The 22,331-nt window shown below is 29.9% G+C and overlaps 1 protein-coding gene across 1 annotated transcript in view; it reads right to left on the reverse strand.

Annotated features, from left to right (window-relative positions):
* The window catches only part of GRIK3 (Glutamate receptor ionotropic, kainate 3), a 73,896-nt gene extending 69,929 nt beyond the window's left edge, over positions 1–3,967 (reverse strand). The window contains exon 1 of the mRNA XM_051215048.1: positions 3,869–3,967. Within this exon, the coding sequence (XP_051073638.1) occupies positions 3,869–3,914 (46 nt within the window). The 5' untranslated portion in view covers positions 3,915–3,967. The remainder of the gene's footprint in view (positions 1–3,868) is intronic.
* Between the last annotated feature and the right edge of the window lie 18,364 nt (positions 3,968–22,331).

Genomic DNA, 22,331 nt, shown 5'->3' on the forward strand with positions numbered 1-22,331 from the left:
AATCACGAAACAGAACTTCACTGTTTCTTTCTCATGACCTGTCAACTTTTTGTTTTGATAATACTCAACTATGATTATAAAAACACGAGATGTTTGACAGAAATTATTGAGAAACAAATGACGTATGATATGAAGTTATTTTTTTATATAAATCATCTGGTTAGTAAAATGTTAGTGGGGTTAATATCGTGTCTGAGGCTACGTACTCAGTTTTAACAAATATGACAATGGAAATTTTGAATGGGATTTCATTACACTGAACTATTTTCTTGATTCATATTTCAGTCGTATTGAATATCCTCCAGTTAATAAATTGGAAATGTTTGAAAATTAGTCGACCTATTAGTACATTGTCAACCGTAAATATATAAAACATTCATTTTCCGAAACCCGAAGTTAATATTGAAGTAACCACATTCTGAATATTCCGTTACCTTGAAAAAGCCTATTCTCGATGACAATTAAACAAAATGAACTTGATGTGAATTAAGTTTTTAAATAAATTCGCATGATTAATATATCTGTCTTTAGTTTTGTGTAGATTGTTGGATTTCATAGTTTGCTTCATGCAATTATTTTAGTTAGACAACCGCAGAAAACCAATTGTTCCCGGGCTAGTTTTTTGTACTAGTACGATTCTGTTCAGCAATATTCGTCCATGAATTCGTCGATGGGCGAACTCTTCAATCACTCGTGCCCCTTGATTTTCATTAGTTGTATAACTTTAGTTTACAATAAAAACTGTAAACATCAGCAATGTATACAAATACCTTATAATAAAGATAAAATGTTTTTTCCATTAACTTTGAATAAGGAACCAATTGTTTTAAAGTAAAGACTGATATTCACCAAAGGAGTAGAAAAATCTATAAATTTCGGTTTATTTGAACAAAAGTTGATTTATACAGCTGAATTATTAACTGATTTTTTATGTTCATGAAACATGCATGGATAGTCTTTTTCACTAAACACTTTGTTATTTGTGATTTATTTCAATTAAAAATAAATCGGTGAAAAAAGTGGTCAGTGAAAAACTACTAACATTCTTCTATTCGAACAAGAACTCAACAGAATATTGATAACATTATATTTGTTTTATATGACTAAATGTTTCAAGAAGCCTTATAGTTATACAATTTATTTCATACACACAATTCCCTTTATCATTTTAAAAGGAGCAAGAGCAAAGATTCTAGCAGAATAGTATGAATTTGTTCTATTTCGTTCAGATCTTGTCAGCTGCTTACAACCTGTGATATGTAAAATCATTATTACACAATGGGCTTAAATTACTTACATGAAAAGTTTTCGTTGGAAGTTATATTGAAGACATATTAGTATGATATTTCAAGAGTGTAAATAAATTTAATGGACTAAATACTGTAAACATATAACTTATGTAAAAGAAAATTCTACAACAGTGATTGTGACAACAGTCCAAACGGCCAAAAACAAATGATTACATAATGAGTAAACGCTGATAGGAATAAAATGAGTAAAGCTTAGTTAAAAAAATAAGATTACTAATTTGGACGATAGTTGAAATAAAACGCAATGATATAATAAATGTAAGAAAGAGTTTTAAAAAAAACTAACATCAGAAGATATAAAATTTCAAGACAAAAACCTTAATTACTTTAAAACATGTATAAAACCTTGCCTAATAGGTTCTCGTATCGAATCTCCCGAGTCGGGATCGTGCATGCGCACTGCTGTGGGGTCGCATACTAGGACGAGACGGCCGTCCAGTGCTTCCAGGTTTTCCATGGTGGTCTAGTCCCTATTTACTCATGATCTCAACTACTGAAATTGATATAATATCGACAAAGCTTTTCCTGATGTTATAATTAACCAGACTTATAATTTGAATAAGATGGTGGTTGGAGGTGGTCAACTGGATAACCTCGACCTAGATTTCGTGCTACTTGGCACTCGTCAGCAAAGTGTACCTGTAATCTTGAGAGAACTGATTCTCCCTGACGGATTCCATCCCGTGTCACCCAGCCTCACAGTCAGTGACGTTACTATGTCACCACCCAGTGGTCAATCAACTGTAATTAATATTTTGAACACAAAATGAAATTCCAAGTAATATGTTTGTTTTTACTAATTAAGTCTGAATTAAAAACCGCCAAAGCTATTTATCGGTTATAAATTCTAATTTAAACACAACAACTTAACTATGTTTTATGTAAGACTCTAGACAAAATGTTTAGTGATTATGAAATTTATACGTTTAAGGTCATACGAGTATAAACATATCTGCTGTTTGGTCAATAATACAAATCATCATATGGTAATTGACCAAATGAATAGAAACGATGATAGTGTTCGTCCATTTATAAGAATTCTATTTTCATGCTCTTTTCAGTTTTCTTTAATAGAATGCTAATTGATTGAACCTATAAGGTGACAACTGTCAAGATAACATTTTTTTATTTCTCCGAAATTATTGTCTTTTATTAGTTTAAATAAACTTCGACGGAGTAATTAGAAAACGTATAAATACATAAAATGTCCTGAAAAGTATATATATGGCCAGATTGTTCGAAATTTATAGCGCGAATACATCACATTTTTCAGACCAACTAAGTCTTCTAATTGCTCTATGCACATTTTATCGGTTTACACCTAGATTTCAAATCCAAGTTTGGTCGAGATTTTTCCAACATAAAGTATGTACATTGTTTCATTTTTAAATAATTAATAATAAAGGTTACAGGTTGTGGACAGATATAGAGAATCCGCGAAATTTGTAGAAGTCAGATTATTATGCTACACTGTTTTTTCTTTATTTGAACCCATGTCATTTATACTTTTTATATTTTTACTGATAATAACGAAGTGAAAACACGAGTGCCCTATCTCTCGAATCAGTATCCATGAAGGAAAATTGATTATTAATCTGTGAAGTTAATGATGATTCGTTGATTACAAAACAAACTGCTCTCACACTCAAACATTTGCTGAGGTTCATCAGATAACTCATGCTTTTGAATAATGTCAGTTCAGGATGAATACTAATGGCAAAGTCATAAACGTGTTTTAATAAATAAAGTCGTTTCTAGATAGAACAGGACACAGTTTATGTGAACTCGTTAAGATAACTTACAAATATACTTAGAATTAGATATATATTCAATTTAATGTAAGGAAAGTATCATTTCTACACGAATTCATCATGATCTTATTTACGTTCTAATCTGAATGTTGTTTCAAATCACAGCTTAAACAGATGAGGAATCATTTAACTTTATTTTATTACTTTGTCAGTTACATTTGTATTTAAAAAGTATAGAATGATTATGTACAACTGAGTGGTCACTAACTAATGATAAACGTAATGTGGACTGCATTCTGCCGATTAAGTTGTAATAAGGCCACTAGTTTGGCTGATTCAACATCACGTGTGTAATGTTGAGATGTTAGATGGTTGGAAATAGTCAATGGGAAACAGAATCGAAGATTTCTAACCACCTATTATTTTCTTCAAAATATCTTTGGGCTGATTTTACTCCATTACACATAATCGTTTTCAAATGTAAATTAGTCAACTATCTAGTAATTTCTCAATTCATTGATCCATCAGACTACAACGGTTTATAATGAACACTGACTTCAAATACAGATATCGCAATAAGTGCATAATGTATGTTTAATCTTTAGAAAATCAAAAAGTATAATTTTTTTCCTTAGTCTACATATATTCTAGATTGAATAATGGAAATCCCGTGAATATATTTATAATCTTATGATATTATGATTATGTTTCTAACAATATTCTTTTCTAAATTCTAAATCTTAGATGAAGTAAACATAACCAACTTATTAACCATCGAGGAATAAATATATATATATTGCTACTTACTTAGATTATGCATAATAAATCCCATTAATTTCAATACAAAATACATCCCTTAATTTGTTTCTTTATATTTCATTAATATTTGTAATTTGAATAAAATATTGTTAATCATAAGACTTGTATCTATTATTATAAACTATGATAAGGGATGAACCAATCAGAATAGAGGAGTATTCATGAACGAATGGAAATTTTTCGTATTAAAAAGAAAAACAAGACAAACAATAATTATCTGTAGTACTTGTTTATATAAACAGCTTTTAATAGAAAACAGTTAGTTACTTCATATAATTATGTAAGGAAAAAGAAATTGATAAATATGATGTGCACTATTGAGGAGTCCCATACTAGGACGAGACGGCCGTCCAGTGCTTCCAGGTTTTCCATGGTGGTCTAGCTTCAATTGACTCATGATCTCAACTAATGAAATAAATAAATATGAGTGTAAAGATAATTAATTACTGCTTTTGGTTACGAAATTACATTCATTATAAGTTGTAGTTTTTGTAAATACCACCGAATGTCTATTATTTTAATGAAATTGAAAATTTATTTATTCGTGTAATTGTCAACAGTGGCACAATTTTGTGAATTGGTTAAAGTTAGACATTAACATCGTTCAATGCCGGCTCAGTTGTCTAGAGGTTGAGTGTTCTCGGTAGGTACCGGATTCGAATCTCGCGAGGCGGGATCGTGGATATGCACTGATGAGGAGTCCCATACAATGACAAAACGGCCGTCCAGTTCTCCCACGTTTTCCATAGTCTTGCTTCAATTAACTCATGAATCCAACTATAAAAATTGCCGTAATATCCACAAAACCTATCCCTGATTATAATTATGAACAGACAAATGAAGAATAAATTACCGATAACAGTTATACAACATGATATAATTAGGCAGTCATATAAAATTGGTTAGTAATATGTTACATGCCGCTAAACAAGTAGTTCCGAAGGAAATATCATTTCAAAGAGGTGTAGAATAATGCTGCAAACTATGTTCGTGATTTCTGACAGTTAATGTTATCATAATAACTTAGAGACTAATAAAAATACTAGACAAAATGTGTGAATATGATACTTATGTTTTTAGTCACTGCTTAGTTACATATTTTTCAGAATATTAAACAGAGATCATTATAATCGCTTTAAATTTAAGGATTATAATTCATATTAGGTTTTTTGAAAAGTACATACCACTTGAAATAATCATATGTATTTGTAATTTGGAGTACAGTAATTATGACTGACTGAATCACAGGTAAAAAAGATTGAGGTTATGAGAAGTGGCTTGTTTTATTACTAGTGACCATATAAATGAATACAAAGATAAAATATTCTGAACTGTTTGAATCACTTCTCGTACGATTATGTACTAATTTACAGAAAGGTTAACTTTACTTAAATAATCCATAGTTCGTAGGTGTAAACCAAGTTCTTACATAATTTAATAGATTTTTTGTAACCTATAATATATTTGATGAAAAAAGTCACCCTATAAAGACGTCAGTATTTTATGTGTTCTATCATAATTTTTTTAGTACTTGGAACGTTAATAATATCATAGTTTTCGTCTGATAGCTGTTAGTCACCGCTAATCAAAGAAAACCAGATAAAATTAGCTTTGAAAAGTCTATCAATATATTCGCAATTTATGGTAAGCAATTTCTCACTACTCATAAGAAAGAACAAATAAGAAAGCAGTATTTTACTTGACGAACGGCATCCAGTTACAGTGATAAAACTGTTTTTCTCAATTTTTGGAGCTTCTAAGAAATGTTAACTTATTTCACTACTGATGCTAAATAAATCAAAGTAAGGCTCTATTGGCTGGTGAGCGATTTTATCTTTTGCTGAGTTTGCAACGAAATACTTTTATCACATCTGAGATCTCATTGACTCAATTTACTCTAAACGTTATATTACTGTTCAAATGCTTATAGAATAACTTCTTATAATAATGAAATATAACTAATAACTTAAAATGAGTTATAAAACTACTTGCAAAACAATACAGATATGTTCTGAAAACTTGCGTTTCATTTAAGTTCCTGATAAAATTAAACATTTTACATTACGTACACTTAAATACAAAGACAATTTAGTTCGTGTTTTATTTTCTTTTAGATGCGCTAAATGAATAACTTTAAACATGTACAACAAACTTTTGAGGTAAAATGAATCGTTTGAGATTTCACTTTCTCAGTGATTTTATAACTTGTCTCATCTCTGACAATTTATCATGACATAATATCCCTGACTATATCAATTAGAATTTATAATAACAAAAACAAAATGTATTCTATCATTTCACTATTTATGAAATATGACATTCATGATAAACCGAAATATTCATGAAGATGATTTAATTCTTAGGTATAAACATACAATTTCAATTTGATTTCAGACATACGATAAGTTATTTATTAAGTACCTTAGGGGATAATTATTTAAGAATATAAAAATGTCTTATCATCAACAGATAGCTTTATTTTCACTTGCCAATTAGATTGTCGGGGTCCACTAAGCGGCACTTCTTTCTCAAATGCTAACAATGAATGTGCTGTCCAATGTTTGACTATTTACTTAATCAGCAGATACTTGGTTTTATGACAGCCAGTGGCAAAGTTGTCTGTAGGATCTACTCTTAGTTTCCAATCAATTTAAAAATGAGTTTTTATAGGTGAATAGTTTTGACACAACAACATACCTACTATCCTTATTGAAACTGCTTATTTTTATTGAAAAATTCCTAATCCTAACTAGTCAAATTAGATTCTCTACAATCAATAATAATCGCCTCATCCATGAGTGTGACTATATATTTTACTGACCCTGAACAATGAATATACGGATTAGTTCTAGCAAATTTTCCCTTCAATATGATATGAACGGGATCGTGGATGCGACTGCTGAGGAGTTCCACAATAGGACGAAACGGCTGTCCAGTGTTTCCAGGTTTTCAATAATGGTTTAACATCAGTCGGTCCATGATCTCAATCAAGAAATAACTATATATCCTTACATATTTATGTAACTTTAATGTATAGATGAATGAATTAAACGAGGCAAGACCATGGCTAAATCAGGTATAAGAAACATATCCAAGTTGTTATAATTACAGTGAATAAAATAATGGAAGTCACAGCGACTGCCATAAACAAGAATAGCGCAATAATGAAAATAATGTTGACGACAATAGTTGAAGAGGTCATGAAAAATAATATTTGTTTGTTTAAACTGATCAATGGCCAAATATTGTATTGATAAACACTAAAATAATAAAACAAGTTATAGTAATCATAAATTAAAAATGAAAACTGGATTAAAGCGAACGATAGACATGTTGCGATTAAATAAAGATGAGATCATGAAAATAATGGTCAGAGAATAAAAGAAGACAAAGCCAGTATCTGACTGATCACTATAATAGCACCAGGCTGATTGAATCCTATCGATCGTCTTTGAATATGGTCACTGAGCTGTGGTCAGATACTAAGTGGTTGGAGACAGTTGGCAGAAAACCCGGAACTTAAGATTCTTACTCGATGGTATAACAAAAGTTTACAAACCTAAATAAATTATTTCAGTGCACATTAAATCATTAAGAATTGCTCAATCTTAACTAAAGAGGTTGATTTAAACAAAATACAAAAACAGTTCCATAGGTAAATAATTTATCACATTTACAAATTGTCCACAATCAAATGGAAAGTTTGACATTAGTAATAAGCAAATATGAGAGTTTAATCATAGAGGGGTATTTGATTAATCACCATGGTAGCAACAGGTAAAATACATGTTCTTTCCGCATACATGAGTTAGGTTTTATACAGCGAATAACCGATACTTTTTGGGCACATCAGAAGACTAGAATTATTCTGTCTACTTATTACTCGGAAGACAGCACCAATGCCTACTTAATAACTAATGTTCAATATGTTTTCTTCTGTTACTGCTATATAGTTTGGATTCACTCGAAATCAGCTTGTTTGTTATATCTTCTGCAATTTTTCTAAATAGTATCCTCTATGCTCTTCTGACATACTTGCCCCAAAATGCACAGGCAAATAGATAGACGCATGCAGATGTAGCCAGAGGAGATCTATAGTCCAATTTAGATTCTCTGTATAGCCTTTCTATCCCATTTATGACTATTACTTTCCCAGCAAGAAATGTCAATTCGATGTTGGCTTTAAGTTGATGCTTATTTTGAGATCTAAAATCGTCCCCCTTAAATAAAAGTTTAACACAAACACTCTTTTTGAGTGCTGCGAATTGTTGAAGTATCTCATTTATCAATTAGATTTTATTGATGAACTATATAGAATACCTATTCCTGAATAATGTTACTCGGTTAATTTCCGATTCGTTATCGATAAGATCATTAGAATATAGAGAATGGAAAGTATTTACAATTATTCTTTCTGACCAGTTAACTAAACGAAGTTCTTGCTTGTTGAACACAAAATAACGGCTATAAAATGTTTAACTGTACAAATAAGTGTGTATATCATTTAATTAGAGCAGTTGAAATGAAAAAAACGCAACTCATTCCACGTTGTTTGTTATTCTAACTTTACAAAAACCACAAAGTGGACCATATATTACAGCCGCAAAAATCAAATCTCTTATAAATTAATAGTATTCTCATTCAACTTGAAGCAAATCACAGTGATACCCTGCTATCGAAATTTTTTAGTATTTCAACACTAATTCTTACTAATAACAGTAGTAATAATCTTTTCATTCAATATGATTCGCGTTGTCAACTGATGAAAATAATTATCAAAGATCACTGAACTCATATAAGCATAATAAGAACAAATATCTTATTCTGTACTAAACAATGTAGTATTCTCAACGTAAAAGATCACTATTTTCGAAAAATGACCTTTAAATGACGGATTCTCGATGCATAAAATATCTGAGGAACATAAATTTTCTAATTAATCTACAAATAAAAACATACTTCAATATATAACTCTGATTTATGAATGTCGAACTACCGATGAAGGATTCAAAGACTAACTAAATATCATAAAAGATTAGAACAGATATAGAGGAAAAGTCAAAACTCTATTTTAACTCATGCAAGTACACTCGCCAATTACTTGTTACTTAAAAAGTGAATAAAATACATTTTGTGTTAAATCGTTAATAGATATTTCTTTTTTTCATTTTGAAACCGAAAATGAAACTCTTTATGTTTTCATAATCTGGATCACATATTATTTGTGACTGATGATGAACATGACAGTTTCGAGTCACATTTTATTATATACTTTTGTCAATCTATGTAAGTAACTAATTTTCATACAAAACTTTAATAAATATTTATTTGTCTCTGTCAATAATTTCATTCTCCTTTAATGTCTTAAAGAACCTTAATGCTTAGTAAAATTAATCCACATGAACATTTGAGATGTATTTCAGCATAATTAGGAATTCAACAATTTTCATTTTACTGATTTGATCCGAATGTAGAAAATACATTTCCTGGGAAAACATAAAATTTTGAATCCCATCTAATTTCAAATAAACATGTTCAAAACAATAAACCATTGGTTAACAATGCATGAAATTGATTTTATTTTAGTGGTATTTAAGTGAATAAATTACTATATCATGTTATCCCATAGATGTTCCAATTTTTTTAATGATCGGACAATTACGTTAGTTTATTTTTATTGCTGGAATAATTTCCAAATTTGATTTCATGTTTATAAAATCATCAACAGATTATTATATATTCAACGTATCAGTTAGATACTTCAATTATTTGACTGTTTATTTAACTGCTTACTGCGATACATGTATATCAATTCAAGTTATCAGTGTAAAGATCTTCAGTACAGTATATATGCAACTGTCAATTTTAACCTGTTTTCTGTGGTTTTACAACATAAATATACACCATTAAAAGCAAATAAGGTCGAGTAATTTTGACCTTTGATACATCTTTGGGGAAGCTATCAGCAGAAAGTAGGGAGAAATGTTAAAACTACATAAAACATTTAATAATATGAATTCACTCAGTGTTGTCTTACTTGTATCTTCTCATTGTCATTTAGGACTGCTACACCAAATGAATTTGAACTCCACCTCATCGCATAACCATGTAGCTATCAGGACTCAGTAGCTATGTGGATAACGCGATGGCGTTTGAAGTGAACTGTACCAGGTTCAAGTCCTGGAGTGAACATCAACTCTTGGATGCAGGTACATCCGGCTGACGAGTGCTAAATAGGACAAAACGCGCGTCCTTGATTCCACTGCTAGTCACTATACACTTTCATTTATAAGTATGATTGATATCTGCAATCTTCTACTGAGTTAGAACCCTATTTATCTGTTCTAATTTCAACCTAATTAAATTTATACGGGATTTTTTGGTTATAATTATTGATTTTTTTATACTTATTTTCTTATTTACTTAGTATTTTATCATTTCCGTGGTTTCACCAACCTGTTTCTCTACAAAAGTCATGAACACACATATATTACGACAAATCATAATGGATTTATTGAAAATTTCTTTTTTTGCCATTGTCTATTTCGTAATTTAATGATGACATAAAGTCTTGCTTATCTCATGACAATCCGATTGCACTGACTGAAATTGAAGCTTATAAACGAACTATTCCATGTTTTAATCAAATTCAACCGATTGGTGCTAGACGATTGTTTTAGTTAATAGAAAATAACATACAGACTATAAAACAAAAAATGGTACCCTCAATCGTACAGTTATTATTTACGAAAGGTTGAATCAGAGACATAGGGAGTTCGTAAAAGAGTTAAATATTTAAAATTAGATCTAAATCGTGGTTTTATCAACAAACTTAAGATGAAATTTCTGTTTCTGAGATTGTTTTACTTTATATAAAGAAAAGAATATTTCAAAGACCTTTTCATATCAAATCTAGGTTTCGCATTCCATTGAGTACAATGAATTGGCTAAAGGCAAGTTACAATTGCATTTAGTTTACTTTGACTGTTAACTGAAACACAAATTCTCGTTCATTCGATCTTAAACCCATAGTTTTAATAACGAGTGGTGCAACGCAACGGTCTATTTATTTCATTTACAAATATTAATAATAATTATTGGATTATTCTTGAGAATTTAGATGTGGAGCTTTCCACTGAAGTTTTCAATCAGTAGTATGACTTATATTTAACCATAAAAACCGAACAAAATTAAAGCAGTACTAAATGATTCATTACTACTAATCACAGTAATAGTAATTAATAATTTATTAATAAAATATCGATGTGACTGAGCACGTCATAATGTTGCTGAACCTTCTTATTAAGAATATATTACATATCTAGAATATTTACATGCTTCTAGAAGGGTTTTATTCGATGAGTGATTTCAGTGATTGAGAATTTCGAATTGTATTCTTCTAGTACAAATCCGGTAAGCGTATAATCAGTTTAAGCTTTAGGAATTTTTTATATTCATAACTAACTGATTGAAAATTAATAAAGTGAATGTCTCGATATGAAGTAAATGAACACTCAGGTGGGGAGGACCAATTTAGTATGTAATACAAAATTACAGAATTTCTTCGTAATATACGAAAACCATACATTAAATACATAATTTTCATATCTTCCATAAATTGTTCTTTCATTCCTGTTGATATCTTAAACGCTTTCAGTTTCTTTCTCTCTTCCCTTCACTTCCATCTTCTCAATCTTCTACTCACAGACTTTCAACTTCTGATTGGGGTTACATACTACTTATAACTGCAAACATAAGTAGCATACACACATACACTTATTTATAAAACTATTAAGCCAAATCATTTACTTATTAATTTATAATGATTGATCATTGAAAATGTGAGTAATTTTAAAATAACTAAAAACAGTATGAGACCAAGTAAGAATAACTATTGAACTTTTCATTATAAATAATACGCATCATCATCGATGAAAAAGTAGGATCCAATGCAAACGTAAAAGCAAGAATTAGAAAAATAAGGGCCGGATTCCTTCAGTTGAAGAACATATGGAAATCAAATAACTGTCTCCAAGTCAACATTCAAGTCAGAACTTTCAATACACACGTCAAGGCAATTCCATTGTGTGGAGCTAAGACGTGAAGAACTACTATAGCCATCATCAAAAAGATACAAGTCTAGCTTTTCCGATATTTATAAATAATTGCCTACTCAATACTTAGCAATTTATCTATAGAATACTTATAACCAAATACTTCATAGCGATGATCAGATATATTGCTTCAATGACATTACATATAAATGTATTCACATTCAACAAGAATGAAACATTCATTAGTCGAAATGTTGAAGTTAAAGCTGTTAAAATTTACATTAATAACGGCTCAATGTAACACAATCCACAAAGTTATTATTGTATTCATTTTCAATAAAATATTTCCTTTATAAAGCACAAATTCAAATTCAATATTCATTCATTTTACTTTAAAAATGCCTTTCTCATGTTTTATTACTCTAAAATGGTCGTTTTACTACAATGTGTCAATTTCATAATACAGTAATACAGTAATAATCCATTGAAAAGTGATACATTTGCGTGTAATATCATATAAATGAACATTAATTGCTCATATCTATGTTACTACATACAAACTACACATAAAACTGAACGTTTAATACTGTATTTTATTCAAACTGACTGACAGTAAATTGTTTAAAAGAAAAATGGACCCACTTACTAGAAATTCCAGCCAAAATAATTTGAAATAACCATCATTCATTTGAATAAAATAAGAAATTTTTTTCCGCTTTCTAATTTGCAATAATTTTTTCAATCATTTCCCGTTTAAATTCAATTGGTATTGTTTACTTGAATCTTCCCATTGATGTTTAAAACTGCAATTGATCAATCTGTTATTGGCATATGTGCATACTGAGCGTATTGCCTCGATATTGCCTTGATTCACAAGCATGATAAGCAGAGATGGATAGTGGCCAACAGTGGAATCCAGAACGCGCGTTTCATCCTATATGTGACTCATCAGTTGGATGTACCTGTATCTCAGAGTTGATGTCCACTCTGGGACTCGAACCCAGTCCCGTTCGCTTTGAACACCACCGCTTTATTCACTTAGCCACTGAGTCCTTTGCACAAGCAAGTGACTATCAGGGTGAAACGCGCGTCCTGGATTCCACTGCTAGCCACTATCCTATTTTGCTTATACATTTCCTGTTTATTTTGTAATTCTGGCTTCAATACAAAATGTCTATATTATACTAACAATTTTTAGGAAAATTTGAAAAATTTCATCCAATACTACTTAAATCACTATATTTCTCTTCAATGACACAAAGTTTAAGTATAATTTAGAGTTATTTCCTAGTGTTTTATTTCACTAACCTACAGATAATGAACTCTATAGTTTGTTTTAGTGGCAATAATTAAGTATACCAAATAAATTTCATTAATATGATATTTCAAACAAATGCGCATCCATATCAATGTACGTATATATATTCATTAAATTAGAAGTACATCTTATTGTATTTCGGTGAATAATATCGAATCTTTCTCATGCAAACTTGAGTTTTATGACAAGTGGTTTGGGAATAGACAATATATATTTATTTACGTCAACTTTCTCTGTCTTCATACACACCTTAGAATTTTCTCTATATTCATTACTTAATTCTATAGACAGTCTAATATTTTGTTCTTTTCAGAAATTATATTTATCCAAACACTGAAAAAAGATGACATTGTGATCATTTTCGTAGTTTAAATTCAATAACAGAAGTCATATTTATCTATGAATTTGAAGGAATTATCATATTTCTAAGCGAATAGTTATTTATTGTATTAGATTATATAATTAAATGTACAGAAATATGATAGAAATGTACATATATAGCAATCACATGATTCCAAGTGAATTATGGATAAAAAAGGCTATAATTTTGTTTAGTGTCTTACATGTTATAACCCGTTAAAGCTGTTTGTAATCACTTTATTTTCATATTGAATACCATAATTTAATAGATTTAAAAAGTTTTCATATACCCTAATGAGCAATAAAATCATCGTTTTTTTTCATTATGTATTTTCAAAACCCACTGAATTATTTTCATAACTTACGAGCAGAAATAAACAATCATACACATCGTAATACCATACTATTGTAGAGAATGAGAACATAAGCGAGGACAACTGAATGTACTTGAACACAAAATTACAGCAAAATGTGTGAACCATACAGTAAATTGTTCATTCACAAAATATCAGTCAATCGTCCCAGACTTCATTGTTTCTTCGTTTGCACACCAATCATTATCTTTTGTTCTTAACCTTCTCTCGCCAGGTATTTCATTTTCGACTGGTGATACATACTACTTATATCTGTCGACATCGGTAGCAGACACCACACCAGAAGTGTACAAATCCTTATGTGAATTCTAATAAATTCATTGTTTTCGCTTCCTACTACATATACAATAAAATGTGTAAAAAGACAGGTTTCAGAATGAACTTATTATTGCTTTAAAATTTTCAGCAAAGTTTTTAAGTCCTTGAAAGTTATTATTGAATAGGAAAATTATTGGTTCAATGTCTATAAAAATTCAATCAACACAGAAATACTTGACTAAGATTTTACATAATAATTCTTAATGGACATTTCGATTATAATGGTTTCAACTCCTAATACTATTAAATGGAATGTTCATTGTATTTCCGGTTTACTTGAAAAGAATTATCGCTTATTTTGACTAGATTGTATACATGTATACCTGTACAAGTTACACATAATGACATTTACATGTAGTGATTCACAACTAATAACTCGATGTGATTAGAATACATTCTAAGTATATTTTCAAAATATGTATCAGTCATACGATCAAAACTAATAATTTTCTTATTCTTGTTCAAACTAAATAGTTCGTTCCTTTATTATTCTGTTTTGACAGTTGATCTTTTAAATAAAAATTCAATAAAATAAAATATCAGTATGTGGAGATTATCGAGGTTATTAATATTTTGATTGAGATCATAAACCGACTGATGTTAGACCACCATTGAAAAATCTTAATAATCTTCACAACTCCATACTGATAATCACCATATGCTCACTAGTGACTAGCTTCGGGAGGGAATTCCCGGAGTTCTACTGAGGAGCCGTGACTAGTGGAGCTAATCCGTGTCAGGCAGAGACAGGTATCTACCTCAGTACAACGGGACATAGTCGCGCAATTTCGTGGATTGGTGGAGGTTAGACAATAACACCGTTGGATGCGAGCCGGCTAAGTTGTCTAGAGATTAAGCGTTCGCGCCCTGGGTTCAGATTCCGCTGGCGGGATCGTAGATGAGCACTGCTGAGGAGTTTCACAATAGGACGAAACGGCTGTCCAGTGTTTCTAGGTTTTTGATGGTTTTCTAACACCAATCGGTTCATAATCTCAACCGAAATAAAATATTGAAAGTTAGATATCCGATCTTGAAAAACAGTGGAATACATCAACAGATTAAATTATGATCATACCAATATTCGTTCTATTCAAAAACGGAATATTTTCTAACATTTTGGGATACGTTTTCCACAGTAAAATTAATATGGTGCAAAGTTATTGTTGAAACAAATAAACACTGATTACATTAACATTATTGGATACTTTTCAAAAATGATGGATAATTTATCTTTATCAGTTAAATAAGTTCGTATTATCATTCTTCATAAGGTCTTCCTTCTCACAGTTGCTACATAATTTTGTCTTCGTTGAAATCATTCTTTAGAAATCTTACTTAGTTGCATACTTTATTCAAACTTATGGATGAAAATATTGTATCAATAAATATATTCAATATGATAACTTTTTAAAATACAGATTGAGATAATGAATCGTTGTTTGGTTTAACGCTTTCACGTTTACATAATGTCTAAGTAGTAGGATTAGTGACATTGTATACGACTGTCAATTTGTCAATTAGATATTAGTTATTGCTTATTTCTATCAATGAATTCACAGGAACAGATTTAGACAATAGTTCTAATGTCCTCTTTTGGAAAATCGAACTAATTTCAGATTAATTGACGATTATAGCCTTTTGTTGCATTCAGAAAATTTTACTCACCTTAACTGGAAACGTTTTTAAGTAGAAACGTCAGTTCACAGTTCATGAAATTTATATTTTCTTAGAACTCACATTATAACCAGGAAGAAATAAATACCTGTCTTACTAAAACCTTGAATTGGTCTACACAGTAATATAATGTTACCATTTGTATCTTATACCAATAATGAAGTAATTCTTTTTGTCAGACCATATCTAAAGTTTGCTTCGAAAACTCACTCTAATATTCAACCCATAATTATAATTAACTGTTAAATCATATTCTAAATAATAGTCAAACTGATAAATTACTGATTAATTTGTTATTGAATAATCAATTATTTCATTCAGTTACCTCACTTTCACCATAGTAAGTTAAAGTATTAAAAAGTGAATTTCATGAAAAGCATTTATTAATTCTATCAAATAATGACCAATTATTCTTTCATTCCATAAGGGACAATTTTTTGTGGGAATTAGGTGTATCAAAATAAAACAGCTAAAAGATATATAGTCATTGAGATGAGCTAAAAACTATGCCACCTATTTATTCTGTTAAATGATACTCTCACTGTAACATTAAAATGATTAATGATATCATTAGACATTTAGCTTACCTCAATCAAATGTAGAACTTATTTTATAATGAAAACATGCCAAGCTGAATATGTAAGATTAAAAGTAAGCAAACAAAATGTTCAATAACTAACATCATAATAACTAAGATGTAGGCAATTTACTTGAAAAGTAAATCGTAAATTATTGCTATAAGATAAGGTAATTAAAAGAGTTTTTGATTGAAAAATGAAGATATTCATCTGTAATGCCTAGGCTAGGATATAGCTCTTTTAGGCATTACAATTCACTCTAACAGTCATGTTGAAGTTCGGAAATCTTAAAAATAGTTGTTTGTGAAAGTATACTTACAATAAAAATTGGAAAATATGAATGCTAAATTAGAACATATTGAATTTATCAGCCAATGTCCAGCATTTCATTTTAGCTCGTGGTCTGACGAAGTATATAAACATTTACTTTCAGTCTATATATTACCTAATCAGTAATTTAGGTCCCCAAACCTAAGCCGTTTTACAAAGCTGGTAAAGAAGAGAATTCTCGGTCTTTCCAGTGTAATTGGCATAAATTTTGAACAGAATTAGAAATGAGACAATAATTATCACTCTCTAAACGTATAATTCTATGAACACTAAGTTGTACCCCCTAACATAATGCATTACTTGCTTATTCTAATTATAATCCAGAATTGTTGCTGATACATTTGAACACATCCTAAACACTTGATTGTTTCAAAGTTATAGTACTGCTAACAATTTACTTGCTTTAAAAACACAGACGATGAACGAATGAATGCACTGATCATGAAGAACAATCAACTGTTCAGTGTTCACTCAGTTTGAATATTCCATTCTTACTATTCTTAGAAATACATACAAAAAATTCATTGTATTCATCGGTAGCCGATACAAGAAATATAAAATTTTAATTAATTAAGAAGTGATAACAAACAACAACAAAATTCATAAAATTAGTATCCATTATCTGTTTTACGATTGTTTACAGTTTCTTTCTGTTAAATAAAACTAAATAAGACCTAGAAGTAAACATCAAAACCAAAGTTAACAAAACATTGAGCATTTAAAAAAAGATGTGAGAAAAATTAGTTTTCATTGTATATTTAATCATTAAGAATTGTTCAATATTAATTAAAAGAGGTTGATTTAAACAAAATACAAAAATAAATTCCTCAAATAAATAATTTATCACATTTACAAATTGTCCATAATCAAACAGAATGTTGGACATTGGTGATAAACAAATATGAGATTTTAATTTTAGAGGGGTTTTGTGGAAATTGTAGTAATTTATTAATTGGATTCATGAGTCGATTAAAGCTAGACCATCATGGAAAATCTGGAAGTACTGAACGGCCGTTTCGTCTTAGTATGGGACGCCGCAGCAGTGTGCATTCACGATCCCGTTTTGCGAGATTCGAACCTAGGACGCGCGCGAACGCTTAACCTCTAGACCACTGAGCCAGCATCCAACGGTGTTAATGTCTGACTTCAACCAATCCATGAAATCGAGCCGCCGTCTACAATTGTCTTCAGTGAGTTATTACCTCACATAAAGAGTTTTTAGTTTTAAGAACACTTAACCTGTGGCAGCAAGCACTGAATATTGGTATTTGTTCGAACCAACTAATCAAATTACTCAGCAGTACGGTAGTACAAAGATATATGGTCTGGTAACTAAAGTTAAGGTATATATATCATTCAAAAGATATGAATATTAGAGAGAACCTGATTTTCAAAGAAATATTTCTTGATATAGTGGTATTCCCATGACATCAACTTGCTTATAAGTTGTTTGGTAACTATCATATATGGTGTAATCGTGTACATCTCTAACCTTCCGTTTCTAGGTACATCCATGAAGCAACCCAATTCAGTGGTTATACGCAGCCAGAAATAATGTTTATAAATTCTAAAGCCATTCAAGATGTTGGTATTCCATAAAATTTAACTCAACGGTCTTGCGTACTCAATAATTGCTTAATTCTTGATTTGTTTTTTTCAGCGACATAAATCATTCAATTCAAAGAGAGTGACCATCTTATTTACATCACCAGGTTATGAAGAAAAGTTGCTGATTACTCGTTCAATTCAGTGTAGATTAACTTTGTAAATGTTCTTTTTAAGAAAGTATTTTTGATCATTTTTACATACTACAAAATTTTCTTTTCCATTAACATACATTACATAGAACTAAGATCTATTAATTGTTTAACTAAACAACCAGTTGCTCAATGAGCTTGGCTTAATAGTTACAAAAGCTTATGACTGTTATGAAAAAAAACATAACCACTTGTAGTGACTACATACTAATGAAATTTCATTGGTCCTTATTGTTATTAAAAACATTATTTAAGCTAATTAGATCTTGATGATAATGGCATTTGCAAGTGACAAATACGCCAGAGACCTAATTATTATTTAATTGCTATTTATCGTCAAGTATTTTCATACGATGTCTAGTCAGTAGTCGAAAATCTTTGTATATATAAATGTGAATTTAGTTAAGACATTAGACGATTAGTAAACAGAATATAAACCTTTTTTATAGCACATCGTTAATACTTGAACATACTTAATCTATTATACTTGTAGTCAAGAGTATTTATACCTTTGAAAATAACAAGTAGACAACTATCCGAATGTTTTCATATAAAACTTATTACAATTTGATTTATTGTTTAAACTCGACAAATGACAAAAGTAAAAAGAAGGAAAATAACATAAACATTTAGATTGAGATCATGAACCGATTGATATTAGACCACCTTTGGAAACCTGGAAGCACTGGATGTCCATTTCGTCCTATTGTGGGACTCCTCAGCATCAAACACCAATCGGTTCATGACCTCAATCAAAAACATAATCTCCACAACCCCTATACTAGTAATAAACATTTAGATCATTACTGTTGATTAATATTTTACAGAAGAAATTACTTGTTTAGATTAAATGATTTATGATTGAGCTTTCTTGTAAATAAGCATAATGTCGAGTTATACTTTAGTTTAGACATATTTTGATAACAATAAACAATCAAAAGGCTACAGAAGGGTGTATAATAATAATAATATTGTTATTATTATACATTTATGTAACGAAATAATCCCAATATCTTTAATTATTCATTAAACGAAATTCATAAGTTTAAGATAGTTGTAAACATTACAGAAAAAAATGTCTAACTCAATCAGATATTATTTGAGTATGTTATTACGTAACGTGTTTAATTGTGTATCATAATAGTTCAGTTGAAATTATTAAACTGATAATAGTTTCACATTTCTTAAACCAAATACATGGTTAAGGGTTTAAGTTTATAGATTTGCAAAATAGCTGACTAGATGTCTTTTATTTGAGTTTCTCATGAATATAAAGTGAAATCTTTTATAGTATTAGATAGATAAACTTTATTACACAGGTATATACTTTAAATTGCTTACTGAATTAAAAAAAGCATTAAATCAGTTTCTTGTATTTATTCTGCAAGCTAACTGAATAGTATTCTAAGATTCATTTTGGCAATAATCACCTACTTAAAGTTGAAAAAAAATCGATTTAGCATAATCTTTCTCTTTCAAATGACGATATTTACATACTAGTAAATGGTAAATTTTCATTTGAATTAATTAAAGATTCGATTTCCTTCTGTTGATATTTTTCTAAATATGCTGTAGAAATATAAATGGCTAAAGTTCTTGTTCTACTAGTGATTTTCAGAATACTGAGGGCAGTGAAGTCCACTTTTAAATAGAGATTATGGGAGTAAGTCAATGGAGTATAATGAAGGTTGCACAATTTCAAAATACTGATGATCAATACAAACAGTAATTCTTAATAAATGTTTAATGTAGATTTTCAAGGTTATACTTTGAATTATTTTGATGGAGTTTTGTTCTCTGAGCTGAATGATTTGGTCATGGAGCTTTCATCGTTCTTCTGAACGACCTTGTCAGCACAAACTTCCGAAGAACGATGAAAGCTCCATAATCAAAACCATCCAGCTCAGAGAACAGAACTTCATCAAAAGCTTCCACCTGAGCTAAAAATCTTCTCCGCCGTCTCAAAATCATATGAGCATAGTGCGCTTCTCGTTATCTGAATAATTAATTTAATAATATCGTGGTTTTGTTTTTTGAAAAAACACGCCCATGTATCCAATCAACCACTGAAGTTATTTTCCTTATTTAACAACACAAGACGATAATCCCAAATCTTTTATTTTCATCATTAAAATAGTTCGCTTAGTTTTTGCTTTCTACTCATCTGTTTATCATTAAATATTTATTTTGTGAATCATCATCATACTACTAACAATATTTAGAATATTATCTATTTGTCTGAAGAACTGAATCATTTCGCCAGATCTATTATTAATGATGGCTTTATTCAATATTATATTTTGGTACAATATAGAATTCTCATCACAAGGTATTCCAACAAATTTCGTCTACAAAAAAGGGAAAACAAAAACAAAAAAGAATGGAAAAAGGTGAAAAAACCAAAACTGCATAACTTTCCAAATTAGAGACATGTTTAAGAATACGGGTTATTGACTAGGTTGACTCTAAGAACCTGTTCGTCATAGAGTATATTTGCTAGGTAAGGTATTATAGAACTTTTATACTTTTGCTTGCGTGCATGGATTTTAAAGTAATTACATCTCGGTCTACCAGAAGATATACAAGGAGAAAGATAAGAGTGAAGGGGATGGTTAGTATCTGATGAAATATCACCTGCCAGGAGTTTGCATGATTTTAAATGTCTATCCACAACCATATTAATTATGACCTCGAAAAATTCACCACACATCTTGCTAACTGCCTTCAGCACTTTCCGCAACACAGCAAAACCTTTTCTCAAAAGCCCGTGAAAGAATAATGGAGAACAGTAAATAATAATAGGTAATATGCAAGAATTGACAAATTGTAAGAGTAAATGACGAGTAATCCCAAAAGCATACAGCCATTTTATGTACTAGGTCAGATGGAAAACTTTCTTCGATAACAGAAAAACATGAGAAAACCAATAGAGATTAGAGAAAAAGGTAACACTAAAACAATTGACCTTAGACACCGTGTTTATTGATTATAATTATCTGCTTCCCATAGCAACAATTCAGTGTTACAATAAATTAAAATTTTGACTGCTAATTTTGTAAATCTACGTAGTTTTGTAAATCAAATTAATTTTATCCTACCTTCTTGAATGAAGTCTTTATCTTCTTTTAATTACTGTTATTCATTATTAATCTGAGTACATTCAAGTTTCTTTATTTGGAAACACCTTTTTGTAACATTTTTTGTTAATCAGGGAATGAAATGAATTTTTCTGATAGTGTGCCTTAAGTTTACTTTTTTTCTCAATGCAAATTTACGTTTGATACAGTCATAAAACAAAATAAAGCATAACAAATAATGTCACATTCTATCATTGTCTAATAAGAACATAAAAATTGCCAAGTCTTTTAAGTAATGTCTGTTCTGATAACTTTCAATTTTATCCCTCTGCTTATTTGGGTAGAACGTTTCAGGTAGATCAGGCGGAATTCGATGATTTCAGTAGACGTAAATATTGATAATCTCATTGAAATCCTGATTGAACTGATTTTCTATTATTTTCTATATTGTAGAATGTACCATAGGCTATAACATTCATTCAGTCAGTTATCGGTAAGAAAACAAAACAAAATTCTTTACTATCTACAATGGCACTTTTGATCACTTCCATAATTTTCCATAGTAACACAACAAAATTTGATGTAACCAAGAGCATAATACTTTTATGATC

Source organism: Schistosoma haematobium, chromosome 1, assembly GCF_000699445.3.
Source record: "Schistosoma haematobium chromosome 1, whole genome shotgun sequence".
Taxonomy (NCBI): domain Eukaryota; kingdom Metazoa; phylum Platyhelminthes; class Trematoda; order Strigeidida; family Schistosomatidae; genus Schistosoma; species Schistosoma haematobium.